The 20,571-nt window shown below is 44.3% G+C and overlaps 1 protein-coding gene across 1 annotated transcript in view; it reads right to left on the minus strand.

The window, feature by feature from the left end:
• The window catches only part of CACNA2D3 (calcium voltage-gated channel auxiliary subunit alpha2delta 3), a 931,343-nt gene that overhangs the window by 316,215 nt on the left and 594,557 nt on the right, over window positions 1-20,571 (minus strand). The window contains exons 14-15 of the mRNA XM_006143064.2: window positions 14,480-14,558; window positions 4,745-4,878 (exon numbers count right to left, since the gene is read on the minus strand). Coding sequence (XP_006143126.1) covers window positions 4,745-4,878; window positions 14,480-14,558 — 213 coding nt within the window. The remainder of the gene's footprint in view (window positions 1-4,744; window positions 4,879-14,479; window positions 14,559-20,571) is intronic.

Here is a 20,571-nt window from a genome sequence, read left to right on the forward strand (position 1 = left end):
AGCTAGACTGATTAAGAAAAAGAAGGAAAGAAACCAGATGAATCAAATACTTGATCAAACAGGCAAAATTACAACAGACACAAAAGAAATACAAAATATCATTAGAGGATACTAGGAGCGACTATATGCCAACCAACAAGAGAACATGGAGGAGATGGACAATTCCTGGACACATATAATCTACCAAGATTGAATCAGGAGGACATAGAAAACATGAATAGACCCATAACAAGCCATGAGATTGAAAACTACAGACCAATATCTCAGATGAATATTGAGGCAAAAATTCTCAACAAGATACTTGCAAATTGTATCCAACAACATACAAGAAAGATTGTTCATCATGACCAGGTAGAGTTTATTCCAGGGATCCAAGGGTGTTTCAGCATATATGACTATAAACATAAAACACCATATTACCAGAAAGAAATATAAAAACCACATGATCATTTCAATCGATGCAGAGAAAGCATTCAACAAAATACAACATCCCTTCATGATCAAGACTCTTGGAAAGATTGATATAGAGGGTCATTTCTCAACACAATAAAAGCCATATATGAAAGACCTAAACCTAACATTATACTGAAAGGGGAAAAGCTGAAAGCTTCTCCACTAAAAACTGGTACTAGACAAGGCTTCTCACTTTTTCCACTGCTTTTCAATATAGTGCTATAAGTCTTAGCAGTGTAATCAGAAAAGAGAATAATATAAAAGGCATTCGAATAGGCAAAGAAAAGTTGAAAATATCTTTATTTGCAGGTGGCATGATGATATACTAAGATGACCCAAAGGTTTCCATAGAAAAACTTCTTAAAGTAATAAATTAATACAGTACAGTGGCAGGATACAAAATAAACATCCAAAAATCTATAACATTTCTATATACGAACAAGTTGACTGAGGTAGATAGAATTCAAGAAAAAGAATCCCTTTTACCATATCCACAAAATATATAAGATACTTATGGATAAACCTAACTAAGGAAGTCAAAGACCTTTACAAAGGAAACTATGAAAATCTTTAAAAAGATATTGAAAATGAAAAAAAAAATTAAAAAGTAGAAGGATATCCCATGTTCCTGGATTGGAAGAATTAATATAATCAAAGTGGCAATTCTACCCAAATTAATCTACATATTTGATGAAATTTAAATTAAATTACCAGAGACATTCTTCACAAATTTAGAAAAGACAATCAGAATTTGGAATCATAAAAGACCTCATATCACCAAAGCAATCCTGCAAGAAGAGTGGAGTGGGTGGCATCTCACTCCCTGACCCCAAAATATAAAGCTGTGATAGTCAAAACAGCATGGTATTGGCACAAAACAGATATGTGGACCAATGGACTAGAACAGAGACACCAGAAATAAACTCAAAAACATACAGTCAATAGATTTTTGACAAAGGATACCAGGCAATCCAATAGGAAAAGGAAAACCTCTTTAGCAAATGGCACTAGAAAAACTGGGTATACACCCTCAGAAAAATAAAACTGGATCCCCATCTTTCATAATTAACAAAAATCAACTCAAAATGAGTCAAAGATCTGAACCTAAGACCTCAAACTATAAAACTACTGCTGGAAAACACTGGGGAAACTCTGGGGTACATTGGGATAGGCAACAACTTCTTAAATAAGACTCCCAAAGCACAGGCAATAATCACCTAAAATAGACAAGTTGGATTACATCAGATTAAAAAGTTTCTGCACATCAACGGCCACAATAATTAGTGTGAGCCAACAATCCTTGAAATGGGGGAATATTTTTGTAAACTATGCCTCAGATAAGGGACTGATAACCAGAATACACAGTGAGTGAATTCAGGTGGCTTACCTGAAAAAAAAAAAAAAAAAAAAGATTAACCTAATTAAAAGATGGAAAAATGAACTAAACAAAAACTCTCTAAGGAAGACATATAAACAGCCAAAAAGCATATGAGGAAATGCTCAACATACCTCATCATAAGGGAGATGCAGACTAAAGCCACAATGAGATACCACCTAACCCTTGTCAGAATGGTGAAGATTAAAGATACAAAAAATGGTAAGTGTTGACAAGGTTGTGGTGAAAGGGAAACTCTCCTACCCTGTTGGTGGGAATGTAAACTGGTCTAGTCACTGTGTTAAACAATATGGTGGTTTCTCAAAGACCTACAAATAGAACTACATGATTCAGCAATTCCACTCCTGAGTGGAATTATTTATTATTATTCATTGCAGCATTATTTACGATTGCTAAGACATGGAACCAACCTAAATGTCCATGAAAAGATGAATAGATTCAAAGTGTGGCACATATACTCTATGGAATGCTACTCAGCCATATAAACCAAGACCCTGGGATTTGATAGAAAGTGGTCGAATATGGAAGATTTATTGTTGAGTGAAGCAAGCCAGGATATGAAAGAGAGATACTGTATGTCTCCACTTAATATATATCAACTGTCCTCACTCTAAGGTAGTGATCGAAAGACTGGAGGACATAAAATCAGTGAAAGTAGTTATGGACACTGGAGACAGTGTGGAAAGGGGGCAGAAAAAGAGAAGAGCATCAAAAAAAGAAATAAGGAACAAAAAAATAGAAAGGCAAGACATTTGTGGGACACAGAAATGGTGTATTACCTGTTGATAGTGTGTATAGTATTCTCAACTGGACTGATCTGAGGATTATTTCATGTTGGGTAAATTCTCTTCACAAGCCAAATAATGTATAGTGATCAAAAGTTCAAAATAATAATAATAAAAAGAAAAGAAATCCTTTCTCTGAATTCAGGTCATAAAAGAATTTATTCTGGTTTTCTCTTAGGACTTCTACACTTTTTTTTTTTCTTTCACAGTTTAGCTCTCTAGTCCATGTAGATTTCTTATTTCTTTTTTCTTTTTCTTTGATTTACTTGCTATGGTGCATGCACTTAGCAGAGAAAGATAGACAGAAGGAGAGAAGTAAGAAATCCTCCCCTACCCCCCACCCCCACCCCAGGGAATGGCCATGCTGCAATCTTTTCCCATCCAAAGTTGTCTGGGATCTTGGGCATGCACACACATGCACCTGGAGTGTTTTTTCAAGTTGCCAGGTCCAGGACTCAAACCATGCAGTTGGCCATTTGGGATCCAGTGGCTTAACTTCTATGCCACCTGCTGGCCCCCTTTATATTTATTTCTTGGGTATAATGCAAGACTAGTACTAAATTCACCATTCTCTAAATGGCTACCTAGGTCTCACAAAAGCATTTCTTACAAAGTCCAATCTAATAAGACCGATCTGTGATACCTCCTTTAACGTACACTACAACTCTGTATGTTCTTAGAATTCTTTCTGGACCTTCTATTCTACTGGCCTGTCTATCCAGGTGCTGATACTGTAATGTTTTATTAGAGAGGTTCTGTCTTACATTTATCAAATTTATGGGACAAATGTCAATAACATCAAACTGGCTGTTTAGGGTTTGTACACAAAACCACTGGGCAATTTGTTTACTCCAATACTGACCAGCGATAGGCTATTCACTCCTGTTTTTTATGCCTTACTCAACCACACATAAGAAAAAGAGATGAAGCTACTCCTGTTGTGGCTGTTGTTATTATCATTAATATGGTACCAATGTAAGCAGGATAACTTGATTATTTTGTTTTGACAATTCAAAACCAAACTAGGATCGAACTCTAAACCTGATGAAAACTCAAGGTCTTCCCAGCAACTACAGAAGGTTTTATAGCTAAACACTATTTCTATTCAGGATGATTTTCCCAGGGGCAGGGGTGTCCTTTCTTGACAAAGAGATACATTCATATTGCCAAGGTCCTGTTCTGTACTTCAAGGCCTGGTCTGTGTCGTGCTGTCCCCTGATTTGGGTTCCCATAGACCCTTCCTGCCCTGAATTTGCCTGTAGCTGCCAGAAATGCGGCATAAATGACAGAGCCTGGGGAGAGAAAAGTTGGCTCATGACGGCCATTAGGATCGCTCTGGAGACCAGCTGTGTCTGGGTTGCAGTGATTAATGTGATGTTAATCCCAACAAAAACGGCGGGAGGGAGGCCCTGTGAGAACATTTATAATCAATAAAGGAAAAATGCCACTCCCACCAGACTCATTATCACTATGAAAAATCACCCTGAAATCACACAAGAAACCCAGCCGTTGAGCCGTTACGTGGTGACTGGCAAAGTCCCCCCTTTTAAGCGAATTCAGCATCTGAATCTCCTGCTTGGAATTCAGCCTTAGGATGAGTCCATGGCCAGAGGCCAAACAACAACCCAGTGCCTGTGGAACCACCCTTCAAATGCATTCTCTCTTGTCCCTGGGAAGAAAAAAGCAACTGTAGTTCCTACGGTGGCTTCAGTTCAGTTCCTGACTGAGCCCCAAAGATGCGTGGGTAAAGATGCCCAGGACTGGGCCTCACTATGGTCAGGACTATTTCTAAGAACATCTATAGTCACTACTACCCTGACGAAATTTGAAATGGGGCAAAAGTACCTAGAGAAGCCACAGCAAAAACTGAGTTTCCTGCGCTGCCCACATGCCATCCAGAGTCCATGTCACAGTCTCGAACGTTACGACTTTTCAACACCTTGATTGCCCAGTGACCAACATGCACTGTCCAATCAAAGGCAATGCCATTGAACCCCCAAATGAAGGAAGAGTGACACAGTTGCTCTTTTCTGGAATTGACAGAGGAAAACTCTCACGCTATGGGGGGCAGGTAGACCCTCGGCTGCTTTCCCGGGCCCCGTGGACTCACAGTGCTGTCAATGTAGGCTTCCGTCCACACCACGTCATGCTCCTGGTCGATGACCTTCGGCCGACTGAGCACATGGAGGTATTCCATGACATTTTCCTGCACATCAGCCAGGGTGGAGATCTGGGTGAAAAATCCTGCCAAAACCCAAGAAAGGACCACGGTTAGTAACAGGCTGAAAGACTTGCTACTGCAAGGCCATGCCTTCTTGCCCTCTAGCTAATTTCTTTTATCTTTTTAAAATGTTAGGTCCCTCCACCAACATGGACTTTATGAGTAATATGTTCGTGTCAGAAAATATAGAGCAAAAGAAATGAAATTAAATTGCACTCAAAACCCACCTCCCAGAGGAAGTCTCTGTTAATGAAATCTTTGCAGAATATCTTCCCAGACTCATTTTTTTTAAATGCCAGAGGACACAAGTGCTCCCTAGAGGGAAACAGAGACAGGCAGAGGGAGAAAGCACCTTCCTCCCCATGGGCATGTTCATGCTGCAATTGCTTCTCCTGCATGTCTCCATTCCATGGGATCTGGGGGTACACATGCACATGTGCCCGTGGTGTTTTTCAAACTCCCAGGACTGGGATTTAAACCCCAGTTAGCCAGGTAAGATCCAGCCCCCTTAACCTTTAGGTTACAGGGCCAGCCCTCTGTGTGTGTGTGTGTGTGTGTGTGTGTATTATATATATATTCATACATACATACACATATTTTTTTATGGCAGAAATAAGAGTCTTCTCTATATGCCATTTGTAATTTTTTTCCATCTTAATGAAAAAGGTGAAAACTACAAAGTACAAAAATTAAAGGCTACTCTATTTTCGTAATAGTTATAAAAATAATCGCTGGGGACCAGCAGTTAGCATAATGGCTATGTCACTGTACTCCCATGTATTCGACCGCAGTTCGAGTTCGGACCCTGTGGCTTGGACTCACGCCAGGTGCATGTGTGTACATGCCCAAGATCCTGAGAGGAGAATGGATTGTGGTGTGGCCATCCCCCCCCGGGGGGGGGTGATTTCTTGCTTTCTGTCTCTATCTTTCTGACAAGTGCACACACCCTATAGCAAAAAAACAAACAAACGAACAAAAAATAACTCTCCAATAATAATAATAATAATAATAATAATAATCTAAAATTACTCTCGAATAATAATAATAATAATAATAATAATAATAATAATCTCTAGGATTTCAGAGAATTTCAGATTTTTGGATTGGGACTGTTTCAACCCGCACAGTCACACTGAGTTAACGCCCCCAGCAGGGAAAGGCCATCAAACTTGGTTACCCTGAGCAAGAGTCAGTACAGCTGGTTGACTGAAGGATGAGGACCAGTTAGCTAGAGGAAGAGGGATCAGAGAGTGTATCCAGAAAAGCAAAGGGTGTCAGGACAGACTCAGGTCAGAGAGAATCAGGCCACCTTCTAGAAACCGGAAATAGCTCAGAGAAGCTGGAGTTAAGGGGCTGGGGGACAGAGGGGAGACACAGGGTGCTCGTAAGATCAGAGAAATGAGCACGGGCGGTCACACTGAGAAAGAGTCCAGACTTTATCCTGAAAGCTGGTAATTATGGTAAGCTTTTAAGCAGAGAGCACTGTGTGGATAGATTTACGCTTCCTCCATGCCTCTCACACCACCTTTTACTAGCTGAACAACTCAGAGAGGGTCTGTGAGCTTGTGAAGTCAGATCCACTGAAGCAGTAGCAACAAGTGCTTATAAAATCTCTTAGTGTCTAAATCAAGGCCCAGGATAGCTACGGAAATACCAATGCTTCCATTGTCCAGAAAGGGCCGGGGCCCTCCCAGAGCATTTCCAAACAAAGGCCAGCTGCTTTGAATTTGGTGTGTCAACCCCAAACCAGGTTGGGAGCATGTGGCTTCTGGGTTCCTGAGGCCAGTTCAGCAAAGTGCTCATTAGCATGCATTGTCACTCCTGCCTGCCCCACCCTCCTGACCAGAGGCAGAACTCACCCATCCCAGGGCAACAGGGCCTCAAAGGAATAGACTGTGAGCACCTGTTGTGGCCTGAGACCAGGGAGCACGGTCAGTGTGTGCATCCCTCTTTGAGGTCATTCATCAAAGTTCGGGACACCTGTTTGGGACACCACCTCATAGTGGAGATCAACTCCTGTTCCTGTGTGCTATAAAGACAGCATCTCCCAAGAGTTTTTGTGGGTTGTGTGTATCTCCACATCGAATTCTCAAAGCCATGGGTAGAATTCTTTGATTTAGGTTTTCCAAAACTGGCCAAGAGAAAAAAGAAGATCAATGTCAAAAGGCAGATGGGAAAGACAGGTCAGTAGCATAGAGAGGGAAGGAGAGGGGAAAGAGAAACAATCACCCACTTAGAAGGGGCTTGAACCCAGGGATCATCTTTTCTCGGTCTTCCTTATCATCAATGTTCTGAGAAGTTCCGAGAAACTGACTTCTCCCCAGAGTTACAGAGCCAAAGCCTCCAGGGTACCCCACACACCTTTGCTGACCCTTAGGCTGAACTCATCCAAAGCTAAGTCCTGACCTGCCTCACCAAGTCTGTTCCTCCTCCAGCAGTCTTCTGCATCTTGACCAATGGCACCACCTCCCCCTGTCCCATACCCAATCCACCAGCATGCTCTTCTGGCCCTCTCTCCAAGACCTACCTAAACCTCACTGCTCAATCTGCTCCAAGGCTCCAGCATCCCTCATCCAGAACACAACAGCCTCTCCACAAATCCCTGCCCTCATCCATCTCTTCACGCAGTCAGAGGGCTCATCACCAACTACTTCTCCTCTCCCCCTTGCTCATGTTCCAGCCTACTGGCCTCGTTTCCCTTCTTCTCACATGCCAAGCTCATCCCCCCGCCCCCTCCACAGATCATACGCTTTGCCTGGAATGCCTTTTATGCAGTTTTTCATAGACAGTCCCATTTCATCATTTGGGGTTCAGCTCAGAGGCCATTCCTGATCATCCTGTCTGGACTCCCTCGTTACCACTTCACTCAGGTTAGGTTTTTTCAGAAGATTCATCTGTCACTCGATTCTGTCTTGCTTGTTCACTATATTTTTTCTTTCGTTTTTTTTTTTTGGGGGGGGCTGGAATATTCACTCCATGAGGTGATATTAAAAACAGGTGCCTGGGGCCAGCAGGTGGCATGGTGATTAAGGTGCTGGATATCCATACGGCTGGCTGGAGTTTGGGTTTCAGTGACTTGAAAATCACACCAGGCATGTGTGCATGTGTGCCCAAAATCCCGAGGGGAGAATGAAGGAGAAGGGATTGCAGTGTGGCCATCCCCCTGGGGGAGTGATTTCTCACTTTGGCATTCTCTGTCTCTCTTCAGTGAGCACATGCACCTTATGGCAAAAACCTAAAAAAAAAAAAAGAAAAAGAAAAAGAAAAAAGAAAACCTTATGCCCATCTTGCAGAAAGTGGTCTTTCCAGAACAAATGGGAGCTCTAGAGGGAGCCATTAGCCATGCAGGAACATCACTGAAGATCCACCTCAGGAATTCGCCTTGGTCTTTATGACAGCCCGACTCACATTCTCATTGTATATGGGAGGAAACAGAAGATCAGACACTCAGATTGCCTCCAATTTGAATCCAAGTTCACTAGATTCCAAAGCTTTTGTTCTCAAAAGGCCACTGAAGACATGACTTGTTCCCTGGCTGGGAAAGGACAGACTGGCTGCTCAGAGCTCTTCCTCCAACAGGGTCCCCCAATGAACTACTGGTGTATTGCAGCTGGAAAAGGTTTAAGTGGAGAAGCGCTTATCCCTGGGTTCCTGGCCATGTGCAATAACTAGCACCAAAGGTCTACTCAAAACTCAGGACACAATTCCAACCTCAGTATGCAGACCAGAGGTGCGGCTGTATGAAAGTTTAAAAGCAGCAGAACTGATAAAAAATAATGTAAATAATATATGCTGTGAAACTGATGAAAATTCGATCCCAATCCATTAAAATTCAGTACCTTTCTGAAAGAGTCTTTCTGTTTTTAAATGTTTTCATTTAGCTCACAAACGTATGGGTTTAGCTAACAAATGATGGATAATAGGAAATCTCTGAGATCTGGAATCTCCAGTTGTAACCAGAGATGCTTTCCTTGTTTCCCTCTGTATTCTCTGAGCCGGCCACTTCCCCTCCACTTCCCCCTTTCCCACTCCCCCATTTAAGTCTCGCTCTCGAATGTTTATTCTCTTCTTTAATGTGCCTTTTTGGACTTCATATATCATGTAAGGAAACAGAATCAGCAGTCATTCGGTAATTACCAAGGAGTAATGGATGCTGAAATTAGCCACCTATTACAAATGGTCGCTCATTTTTCTACGTAGCATCAATTTATTTACCTTATTCCCTTGCACAGCTTTCTGTGAACTCAGGGTTACAGCCGCTCAGTGTGATAAACCATATGCAGCCCGATGCTTCATATTCCCGAGGCCTTACCAGCCTTCCTTCACTTGGTCTTAAGCGGCCCTTGTCTCAAAGCTGCCAGTGTGTGAGATGCTCCATGGTTACACCATTCAATGCTGTGCTTTGCAGGAATACCACACACAGGGTGTCACGGATGGCTCCAGGACTCTGTCCTGGTGGGTGGACCCTGGCTGTCTGCCACCCATGGTGAGGTCCTTGCTTCACTTTGACTCTTTCCAAAGACTTTCTGCCTCTTAAATAAGGCAGGCTGAAAATCAGAGGACCGGCATCCAGGTGTCAGTCTTATCAGGGCACCGAGGTGGAATGAGAATCATGGGGCAGTGAAGTCTATGGGGTGACTTTACTGGTTTGCATACCCTACAGAACAACAGGATGCTTGAAAAGCTCTCCCAGGATTCTGTTTCATCTTCCTCCTCCCCATGAATATCACCCACCGCTGAAAAAGCACTTAATACAGGTAAGATGCACAATTTAAAACAGCTTTCTACCTTCATATCTTTGACCTTCACAAAGAACAAGCAAGAGGCCTGTCGAGCCCTGAGAGCCAAAGAGCTAAGGAGTTGGAATGAAGCACTCATGGGGAGAATGACAACTAGGGCAGGGAGCCCCACAGTCTTGGCGGGAGGATGGGACTCCTGAGTCCCATGAGGTGAAATGTCAGGAACCGGACCACACAACGACACAAGCCAAAGCAGCACATTTCTGGAACACACAGGCTGGGTGTGACTCCCAGCTCCTGTCTCCGGGAGCTATGGTTATGTTAATGTCCTCTCTCACTCTCTCATTTTCTCTATCTGGATGTTGTCAAATTTGGAGAGACACATGAGTCTTCATGAAATCACAACTTTCTTCTCCCAAAAGAGAGACAGCCTCAGGTTCAGGTGAAGAGTTTTGGCTGGCTTAGGATCACATGGGTCTCAATCCTGGCTCTACCACCTGGAATAAGTGGTGGTCTCTCTTGGCCTTGGTTTTCTTCTCTACATAAGGGCAGTTCTAATACATAGTTCACAAAGCTTTGATTGGGGTCAAAGGAGATGATACATAAAAGTCTCAGCACCCTGCCTAGTACTCAGTGAGGAGCTGCTCATCCTTGGGTGTTATGACCACCAGCAGCAGCAGCGCCACCATTCTCCTCACCGTTCAAACTCTCATGCTGTAGGAGAATACACAACCACACAAAGGGATCCAAGGAACTGCCACTTCGCCTTCCTCTGTCTGTCCTCAAACAACAAACAGTTTTAATGGCCACTTTTCTCCTACCGCCACCTGTAACCATTCTGGCCTCATTAATTTAAAGCTATCTTTTGGGAGACATGATACTTGGAAAGGAAGGTTAAGAATTTTTTTTTTTTTTTTATTGGAAAAAAGGCTGAACCCCTGGACTTCCAAAGAGGGCTCAGGCCACTGGTTCTTTTTCAAATAAGGAGAGAATGACCTTTAGCCCATCAATAAGGGACAAGTTAAGCAGACAACCAAGAGGGACATGGGCAGCATTTGCAATGGACCTAACGATGACTGATTGGTTGAGAACCCAAACACAGAGGCCCTTCTTTATTTGTACAGCTGGAAAACACTCCATTAACTGTGATCTCTGAAGGAGAATCAGCCGCTGCTTGTTTAATCTTGGCACATTGAACATTCAAGAAGGTCGTCCCAGCTTTATGGACTATCTGGGCCAGTCAGCCCCTCACTTTTGTTTTCCCAGTTTGCTTGTTTATGCAACAGTGTGAACACAGACCTCTAAATTTTGCAAGCCATTCTACAGTGGCAATGCTTGTTTTTAACAAATTTAAAATTATTTGCTGCTTTGCCTCATTAGGGTTCGGTCCCTCCAGATAGGACCTACTCTACATAAAATGAAACAACCCAGTGAGCACCAGGCCTCTCTGGACTTTACTAGTAGACTAGAGGAGGCAGAGAACTCCTGCAAGAGGTATAAATGCCCCCAGAAATCCATGTCCAAGGGAGATGGTGTCTGAGGTCTGTTGGCTACCAACTGTCTCCATGGCTACCAGACTTCCAATAAACAGGTTCTCCACTGACAACAGGTTCTTTGCCCACTGACCCAGGCATGACATGATCACCCTAACAATTCGTGCCCCCTCCTGGGGCCACTCTGTGGTCAGACCTGGTCAGTTGGCCAATGGGTTTCTCCTAGGGCTCTCCCTGGGTCTGCACTGATCCCCGAATGCTTCGTTTCACTGAGGAACTTGGCTGAGTCAGGGCAAAACTATGTAAGGGGGGGTGTCTGGAGAGCATGTCACTTGAGATGAAAAATGTTATGCTGCCTCCATACTATAACAATCTGAGACTATAAACAATGATTTAATTAATGACCAGAGGAGAATACTTGCTCACCGATGTTACGTGGTCTAAAACCCCATAACCGACGCAACACGAAGCCAATGTTTACATGGACACAGATGGCTGGAACCTAACATTTTGATGGCAACTGCTACTTTGAAGAGTGGCAAACAATGACATTTTATTCTTAAGGCCCGTTCCAAGAGAAGCACAGTGAGGAAGGTGAAACTATGGAGAGGGACTGACTTTGGGAGGGAAGGAAATAACTGGATTTGGACAAGAAGAGAAGGAGAATCATTGTGGAATCCAACCGCCCATCCGGCCAAGCAGCTACTATTACCTCCTTGGATTTTCTGAGTTGCTGTACTCAGAACTTATAAATCTTACGGGCTATATTCTATCGCCAGGCCTTGAAATATTCTGTGTTGACTAAACTGTCTTCAAAAGGATGCTTCAAAGATTCGTATAAACAATGACTAAAACTAAATTATGGTGTAATATTAGTTGATTAAGACAAGACTTCAATTTGTGTAATTTTCATCAACTGGACACAGACAGTGGTAAAAACAATAACCCATGACTAAATGCATACTAGCTGATGGGCAGAACTGCAATCCGATGTGGCAGGAATAACGGCACATTTTAAAAAATTAAAAAATGGAAAAGAAATTTTTCTCCCCCCACCAAGACCACAGAATAAAGGGGGGAAAATGGGCAAAGTATAGCTCGCTTAAGGTTTTCAAATGCCAACCCAGTTCCAAAACTGTTTTCAAAAATGGCCTCCTGACTTGGAGGAGACCACGTTCCTCCTTTGTTTTCTGTGAAACGAAGCCAAATGCATCAACTCTGAGACAAGAAGCATCACAGATCCCTTTGAGTGGAGCTAGGCAGCCAATAAACTAACATAACCATAGAATGTGTCTCTTAGAGCTCCAAGGGAGTGTTAAAAGCCTTCCACCAATCGGCCCTTCATTTCTTAGGTGAGGACCTTGAGACTTGCCTGAAAGGCTTCCACACAGAAGCAGATAATGAAAGACAAAGCCAAGGGAGGGGAAGGATGGGCAGAGGTGATACCTGGCTCTGCACCTACTCTCGCGCTCTCCACACTCGCCGCCCTAAGGGCTGTGCCCCGGGAGAGCACATTTCTCATTTAAAAGTTTTAAAAATTTTGGCTGGGGACTTAATCTTGCTCATGCTGTATTCAACAGGGAGAGAGACTGGCTCAAAACGGGAGTCAGAATCTCTTCTGGAGGAGTGGGAAGGTGGACTTGAAATTAGAACTTAAATGGCTGGCTGATCTCAAATGGAGAAGATATGAATTCTCCTTTGCAATCTGATGCCCTGTCTACAACGTGTGTTGGGTATCTGGGTGGGCACGTGTGGGCTGTGTGTGTGCAGGGGGCATTTTTGCCTCTGTGTGTGCCACAGGAAGGAAGACTGAGCTACAGAGAAGACTGTCACAGACATGGAGACAGGAGCCGAAAAGAAAAAGCAAAGCAAAAACACACATCTCTGGTCTCTCATGAGACGCGAGCCTTCTCTCCCACTCAGAGATCTGAGTCATTCCCCTCTCTCTCTAAAACACTTCTCAACTTCACTTCAGGGAGCAACTCTGGTTGCCACAGGGAGGGCACACTTGCTGAAGAAAGAGAGAGTGAGAAATCACGCTCCAGAGGGTGTGGCCACGCTGCAATCCTTTCTCTATTCTCTTCTCAGGATTTTGGGCACGCATGTACATGTGGCAGGTGTGATTTTCAAGCTATTGTTGCAAGGACTCGAATTACGGTCAGCCATGTGTGACTCCAGTGCCTTAGCCATGACTCCACCTGCTGGCCCCTAGGAGCAGAGTTAAGGTGTTCTCACCACCGAGAAGTGAAAAAGGGTGTGAGGCAATGTATGCATTTATTTGCCTGATTTAGCCGTTCCACAGCATATACATATTTCAAAACGTCATGTTATATACCATAAATGCATACATCTTTTGTCAATTAAAAAAAGAGTTAAAAGAAGAATTACTACCATTCTCACTCTAAATATTAGAACATTAAGGCAAGTTAAAGATAACTTATTTAATTAGTTATACAGGGAAAGTTATGCTATGGGACTATACCAAACAGGAAATCTCAGTGGCTGAACACAATGAGTATTTGTCATGTATACGGTATATACGCTGTGGACTGGCAACTGGCAGGGGCCTGGGAAAGGCATCTGCTCCATGTGGTCACTCAGGGATCCAGGCTAATAAAGGCTGATACAGCTCATGACTATTCCACCTGGCACAGGTAGCTTCAGAGTTCACGAGGGCAGAGGGAGACAATACAATACCACCACACCAGCTCGCCTTTTACCCCAGAAGTGACTCAGGTTGGTTTCACTCATAGCCTATTGGCCAGAACCAGGCTTGAGGCCCCACCTAACTTCCAGAGGCCTGGGAATGGTGACACACAGATGTTTAGTGCACAGAGAACATCTCTACTGTAGTAATTTTCCCAAGATCACTCAGCCACTAAGCAGCAGTGTGGAGAAATCAACCACTCCACTTGATGGTGTCCTTAAAATTTTTAAACCTCATTTGGGAGACCCTGTTACAAGTCTATCAGGAAATCCTTTAGAAACAACTAGACCTAGGCCAGCAGGTGGCATGGAGGTTAAAGTGCTAGATCCTAGATAGCCAACTGTGTGGTTTGAGTCCTGGACCTAGTGGCTTAAAAATCACACTAGGAGTGTGTATGTGTGTGCCCAAAGATCTGGAGAGGAGAATGGAGGAGAAGGAACTGTGGCATGGCCATGCCCTCTGGGGAGCAACTTCTTATATTCCCTCCTCTCTGTCTCTCTTGCCAGTGAGCACACACACCCATAGCAAAAACTAAAACATGAACACAGAAACCAAAAACCACAATCCAGACATTATCTTAGAATTCACAGCCTTTTCTTAGAACTTTCTGCTTTCTCACGACGGTTCCTAGCTTTGCACAACCAAGGGGCCATTCTTCAGGGCCAAACTCCCGGGCAGGACCCACCTTTGTTGGCACAGGCCATCCACTTGAGGTTGTCTGCAAAAGCAGCCTCCCGTCCAATGAGGTACGTGAAGATGCGAACCTGAGAGGGAGACAGACACACGGGTGAGCGGCACGCCCTTTGCAGCCCCATGCAGACCACACGCACGGCCCACGCACACGTGTGGTTTACCTCTTCAATGCTTCATGCTTCCCATCTGCAGGAACACATCTAAGACATCGGAAGTACCGTCAGCTAGAAATATATGCAAAACTGGGGCCTTTGATCTCATACACCATATGGCGCTGCTGGTGGTTGTTTTTCCATGTGGACTCACAACACAGATAATCACTTGAAGTGCGAGGCCCGCAGTATCACGGGTCTGGGTGTGCTCCACACATATGGACAAGGATCATCCAGTTTTGGACCAAATCCTCAACCATTTTCCTTTTGGCACAGGAAATGCAGGATATTGCCTCTTGGGAATAAAAATGCCACCAAAAGACTCTCACCATGTCCCCCCATGGTGAGGACAGGCTGCAGGACAGGGCACTCTCACCACCTGTGGTGTCTGGCATGATTGTAGGAGATAATTCACTGGGATGAGCGGCACAGTCTGTGGCCAAGAGACCAGTGGGAACGCTCTCTATCCCCTCTACGCATTGGGCTTCCAAAGGGCAGAGAACATTGTAAAACTCCAGCTCTTTCATTTTCTATCACGTTCTCCACTCCTTTTTGTGAGGCCAAAAAGCTCTGAAACAAGGCATGACCCGCCTGCCAGGGCGGTGCTTGAGAGTCTGATGAAAGAAAGGCAAGGAATTCGGAGGGTTAAATTTAATTCAAAACTAAAACAGCTTGAGGATCAACACTTCACAATCCAAACAAAACTCCTTCAGCAGGCCAAGTGAGGACCTCTGGCCACCTCCTTGGGACCGAGTTTCATGAAGTTTAATTAGATGAATGATGCCTGGCATGTGGCATCAAGGTGGATGTCCCCTCAGCTCACCCAGACTTGGGGCTCAGGCACCCCCACTGCTCCTTCCGAGTCTTTACTAATCAGGGTTAGCTGCTACCTTGTGTGGTGAGGGCTGTGAGGCTGATTTCCACCAGATTGCCAGGTTGGCCAGGGAAAGATGACGGGTCTTTACCTGGCCATGCCCCAACGGAGCCCAGTACTGGAAACGTTCAACTCCATACATAAATGAATAAAGATATCTGAGTGTTCACAGCTGGTTGTAGACATGAGGATTTCATTTTTCTGTTTGTTCATTGTTGTGCAAAAGGACCCATGCGCTCGCCAGAAGGAGAGGAAGAAGCACCCTTTATGGGCATGGGCACGGGCATACTACAATTCTTTCTCCATCTCTCCCTCCTTTTGAGATTTTGGGCATGTGCGTGCACACGCATGCACACACACACACACACACACACACACACACACACCCTGGGTGTGTTTCTCAAGCCACCAGCTTCAGGATTTGAACCATATGGTTGATGATGTGGGATCCAACTGTCTTAACCATGAGGCCACAGAGCTAGTCCAAAGATTTAGTTTTAATTACAAATATCCTCTAATCTGGGTATTGTAACTTGAAAGTCAGACTTTAGACAATGGTTTATTTCCAATTTAGAGATGTTTCACTGCGCGTTGTTACACCGTAACCTCAGTCTGTGCTCAGGTGTGTCCAGTCAGGCAGTCATTTCATTCATCACGGCTCCTGTAAGCAGGCTTCCTGGGTGGATGGGAGGTGACGGACCCTGGCCTGTCTTCGCTCCCCTTGTTCTTTCCCACACCACTTCTAGAGTCACATTTGGGAGCAAGAATATGACTCCCAGAATTAGGAGACTGTCTGTCTGTCTGTCTGTCTGTCTGTCTGTCTATCTATCTATCTATCTATGATTTTTGCCACCAGGCACATGCAAATGCCAGAGACAGACAGAGAGACAGTGAGAGGGAAAGTGAGAAGTCACCCCCCAAGAAGGATGTCCACATCACAATCCCTTCTCCTCTTGGGATTTTGGGCACGTGCACACACACAGTGTGATTTTCAAGCCACTTGAACCGCAGTTGGCCAAGTGGAAATTTAGTGCTGTAACCACTATGCCACCTGCTGGCCCCTACTCTGGCTTCTTTTGGGAAAACGAAAAGGAAAAAAAAAAAAAAGCAAAGATCCAGCCTCTTATGGCCAAAGGCAGTTGTCACTGGCCCCTCTCTACACAGAGCTGCTTCTCCTGCTCAGTACCCTGCCTGGCCACTGTGAGCATTTAACTGAGCATCTCTGATTTAGGACAAAACAGATGACCTGTTAAGTGTTTTGCTTAGTTTCACTGAGGTTCAAGAGAGGTCTCCAAAGCCCCTGCAGAGCTCTGGGGTCTCTTCTTGACCTCTGGAGATGCTGATCTGGTCCAAACAGAAGCCTCCAACCAGCTCTAAAGTCAGAACCAGCACTGGAGCCAGGACAGGAATCTAGTCTCTTGAGATCAGACCCATGGTTGTTTCATCAATCTTTGCCTTTAATTTCAAACTGAAGCTTTTCAAAGGAAAAACACTAGACTAATATAATAAAAATTTGCATTCTGCTGGCTCTGAGCTTAGCAAGAGAGTGTAAGAAATAGTTCTCAGAAAACAAAGCAATGAGTCTACCTTCGTAGGCAAAGACCCAACACGAAGCAGCCCCACGTGACTTTGGGTAAAGCGAGCTGTGCTTACGGGCCTCCTCTGCTGTCCAGACCAAGAATCTTGGTGTAAACTGAGCTCTCTCTTGAAGGCATAGTTAAAACTCCAGAACCATGCTGTGAATCATCGGCAAAACTTATACAATGCCTGATTTAAAAGATGGCAACCTATTTGGAAAACCAGTAGGATTATGCCAAACTGCAGAGCAGACATGATTGCTTAAGAAACATCGTGCTAACAACAATGACGATAATGAAAACCAGCAGCATTTCCCCAGACTCCACCGGCACTGCCCTGACCATTACCACCAGCGTGGATCCTGTGGTCGGCGCCATCCCCCGGGTCAGGGACTGTACTAAGGGACAGCAGGCATTCTATTTGTTTTGTTGGTTTGTATTTTATTTTATTGCTTATTTAAAATTTGGAATCCTCTTCTCTATTTCCATTGATGTGCAATCCTTGGCTCCCAGTGGGCTGACCTCCTTATCTGAGGAGGAATGGCGTGGGAATGACTTGTTGCATGTTTGCCCATGAAATATAGTAATCCAGCAACACTGTGCATTTCTCACAATGGGTCCTTCAACTGACCACAAAAGAAAAGGGATTTTACTTTGGAGTATGATGTATGTTGGAGAGCAATCTGACAATACTCACATTATTTATTTATTTATATATTTATATATATATATAATTTATATATTTATTATGTATTTATTTATATATATGAATAAATACATATAAGAGGTTTATGTCATAGGGTATGTATGCTCAGTTGAGAGAGACAGTAAGAGGGAAAGTAAGAAAATCATTCTCCAGTAGGGATGGCCACGCTGCAATCCCTTCTCCTCCATTCTTCTGGGATCTTGGGCACGCACGCACGCACACACACTCAGTGTGATTTTCAAGCCACTGCATCCGGGACTTTTACCATGGTTGGCCATGTGGGAGTCCAGTGATGTAACCACTACCCCATCTGCAGGCCCGGGCATTTTATATTTGTAATTTGCCCAACCCAGTAATTCTACTTCTAGGTATTAATCTCGTAGCCAGGATAAGAAATAAGATGCCAGTGCGGACTAGCAGGTAAGAGAGATGACAGGAAGTGGTAGACGTGCGGGAGAAAGCAGGGCTTCAGGAAGCTCTAGCATACAGACTCAGACAGGTGCACATACACAAGTGATGACAGCACAGGTGCATCTGCCTTCATTACTCAGAACGGTCCCCAACTGTTAACTCTGAGTGCCTCTTGATCACTGACTGGCTGAAAGTGGGCAGTCTACTCATGCCTTGGCATAACATATAGCCATGAATCATCCAAGATGGATTGGTAAAGGGAGAAGAGCACAATGTAGGGTAATGTGTCACACAGACTCCTATTTTTTTTTTTGGAGAGGTTTTTGCTATAGGGCACGTGCACTCACCAAAAAGACAGAAAGAGACAGAGAGTCAGAAAGTGAGAAATCACCTCCTGGAGGGATGGCCATGCCGCAATCCCTTCTCCTCCATTCTCCTCTTGGGATCTTGGGCACATACGCACACACGCCCAGTGTGAATTTAAGCCACCAGGTCCAGGACTTGAACCGTGGTCAACTACATGGGAGTTCAACGACATAGCTATTACGTCAACTGTTGGTCCCACTCTTATGCCTTTTCTAAGGAGACTACTCATGCTTTTTACTTCATGATTTTATTTATTTATTTTTAGATTTTTGTCATAAAGCATGTGTGCTTGCCAGAGAGAGATAGAGACAGAGAGAGGAAAAGTGACAAATCATCCCCCAGGGGGAATGGCCACACCTCAATCCCTTCTCCTTGAGTCTCCTCTAGGGATTCTGGGCATGCACGCACATGCACCTGGGGTGATTTTCAAGCAGGTGGGTCTGGGACTCAAACCACAGTCAGCCATGTGGGAATCCAGTGCCTTAACCACCATGCCACCTGCTGGCCCCCTTCATGAGCTGCTGCTTTTTTTTGTTTATCATTTCAATGATTATTACAAATAAACAAGTATTGCTGTAGTAACTAAAGATCACTTTACACAAGAAGAGAGTAATGACACTGTTCCTTTCTGACCTAATTCTACTTCTGGGATTTATCTCATAGCCAGGATAAGAAGTAAGACACCAGTGGGGACTAACAGGTAACAAAGATGACAATTGCAGGGACATAGTTGTGAAAATCAAACAGAATATGTGATGGGCCAGCCTGTGCCATGGTGGTTAGGGCAGCTGGAGCCCACACGGTCAATGGTGCAGTTCAAGTCCTGGATCTGGCAGCCTGAAAAACTTGCTGGACATGTGTGCACGTGGACCCACAATCTCGACAAGAGAGAAGATGAGGAGGCAGGAACACAGCACGATCATCTCCCAAGAGCAAGTCTGCTTTCTCACTTTCCCTCTCTCCCTGTCTGTCTGCCTCTGGGAAATGCATGCACCCTCTGGCAATAAATTTTTTAAAAACGTACAAATGTGGAAATGGAGTCTTGGCCTTGCATGCTACAGTGAGGGTTCACCGTGCTGCTAATTTAACTAAGTGCAAAACCTCTGCGGGTGGAGCCGGCAGGTGGCGTGGTGGTGAAGGGCACCAGATTCCCATACATGACCACAGTGTGAGTCCCGGACCTGGCAGCTTGCTTTCTCACTCTCTCTCTGTCCCTCTCTGGTCAAATTGAAATAGATGAATAAATCAAGTTAAATTAAAAAATTATTTAAAGAAAAGCAAAACCTTGCAGGTAAGACAGTAAAGTGAGCTCCCCATTTCCACTACTAACAGATTCTATAACCTGATAGATCTAATTTCCAACAATTGGAGGTTTCTTCCCTGACAAGCACCACCAACAAACGCTCTTGCTGGTCTGCCTTGAGCTCAACTGCTTCTTTGATGGGGCAGGGAGCTTTAGCAGAGCCAGGTCTGGGAGGTCCTGAAGGCCAGGCACACAGCACATTCTGGCCAGCCCAGGCAGCAGTTACACCAGCGCCCCCAGAAGGCCAGCTTTGGGCTCATCATCCCCAGGCAGGAAGGGTGTTGCTCTCATCAACAGGGCTCAAAGTGGGGGTGAAAAAGAAAGGCTGTGTTAACCTCTTATTGTAGTTCATGGATGCTCTTTAAAAGTTCTACAAACCCAGTCAAGCTTGATAAAATGTTAGGATGTGGACCTTTCTTTCTTTTCTTTCTCTCTCTTTCTCTCTCTTTCTCTCTCTTTCTCTCTCTTTCTCTCTTTCTCTCTTTCTCTCTTTCTCTCTTTCTCTCTTTCTCTCTTTCTCTCTTTCTCTCTTTCTCTCTTTCTCTCTTTCTCTCTTTCTCTCTTTCTCTCTTTCTCTCTTTCTCTCTTTCTCTCTTTCTCTCTTTCTCTCTTTCTCTCTTTCTCTCTTTCTCTCTTTCTCTCTTTCTCTCTTTCTCTCTTTCTCTCTTTCTCTCTTTCTCTCTTTCTCTCTTTCT

The sequence above is a fragment of the Tupaia chinensis genome, unplaced genomic scaffold (genome assembly GCF_000334495.1).
Source record: "Tupaia chinensis unplaced genomic scaffold, TupChi_1.0 Scaffold000091_1, whole genome shotgun sequence".
Lineage (NCBI taxonomy): Eukaryota > Metazoa > Chordata > Mammalia > Scandentia > Tupaiidae > Tupaia > Tupaia belangeri.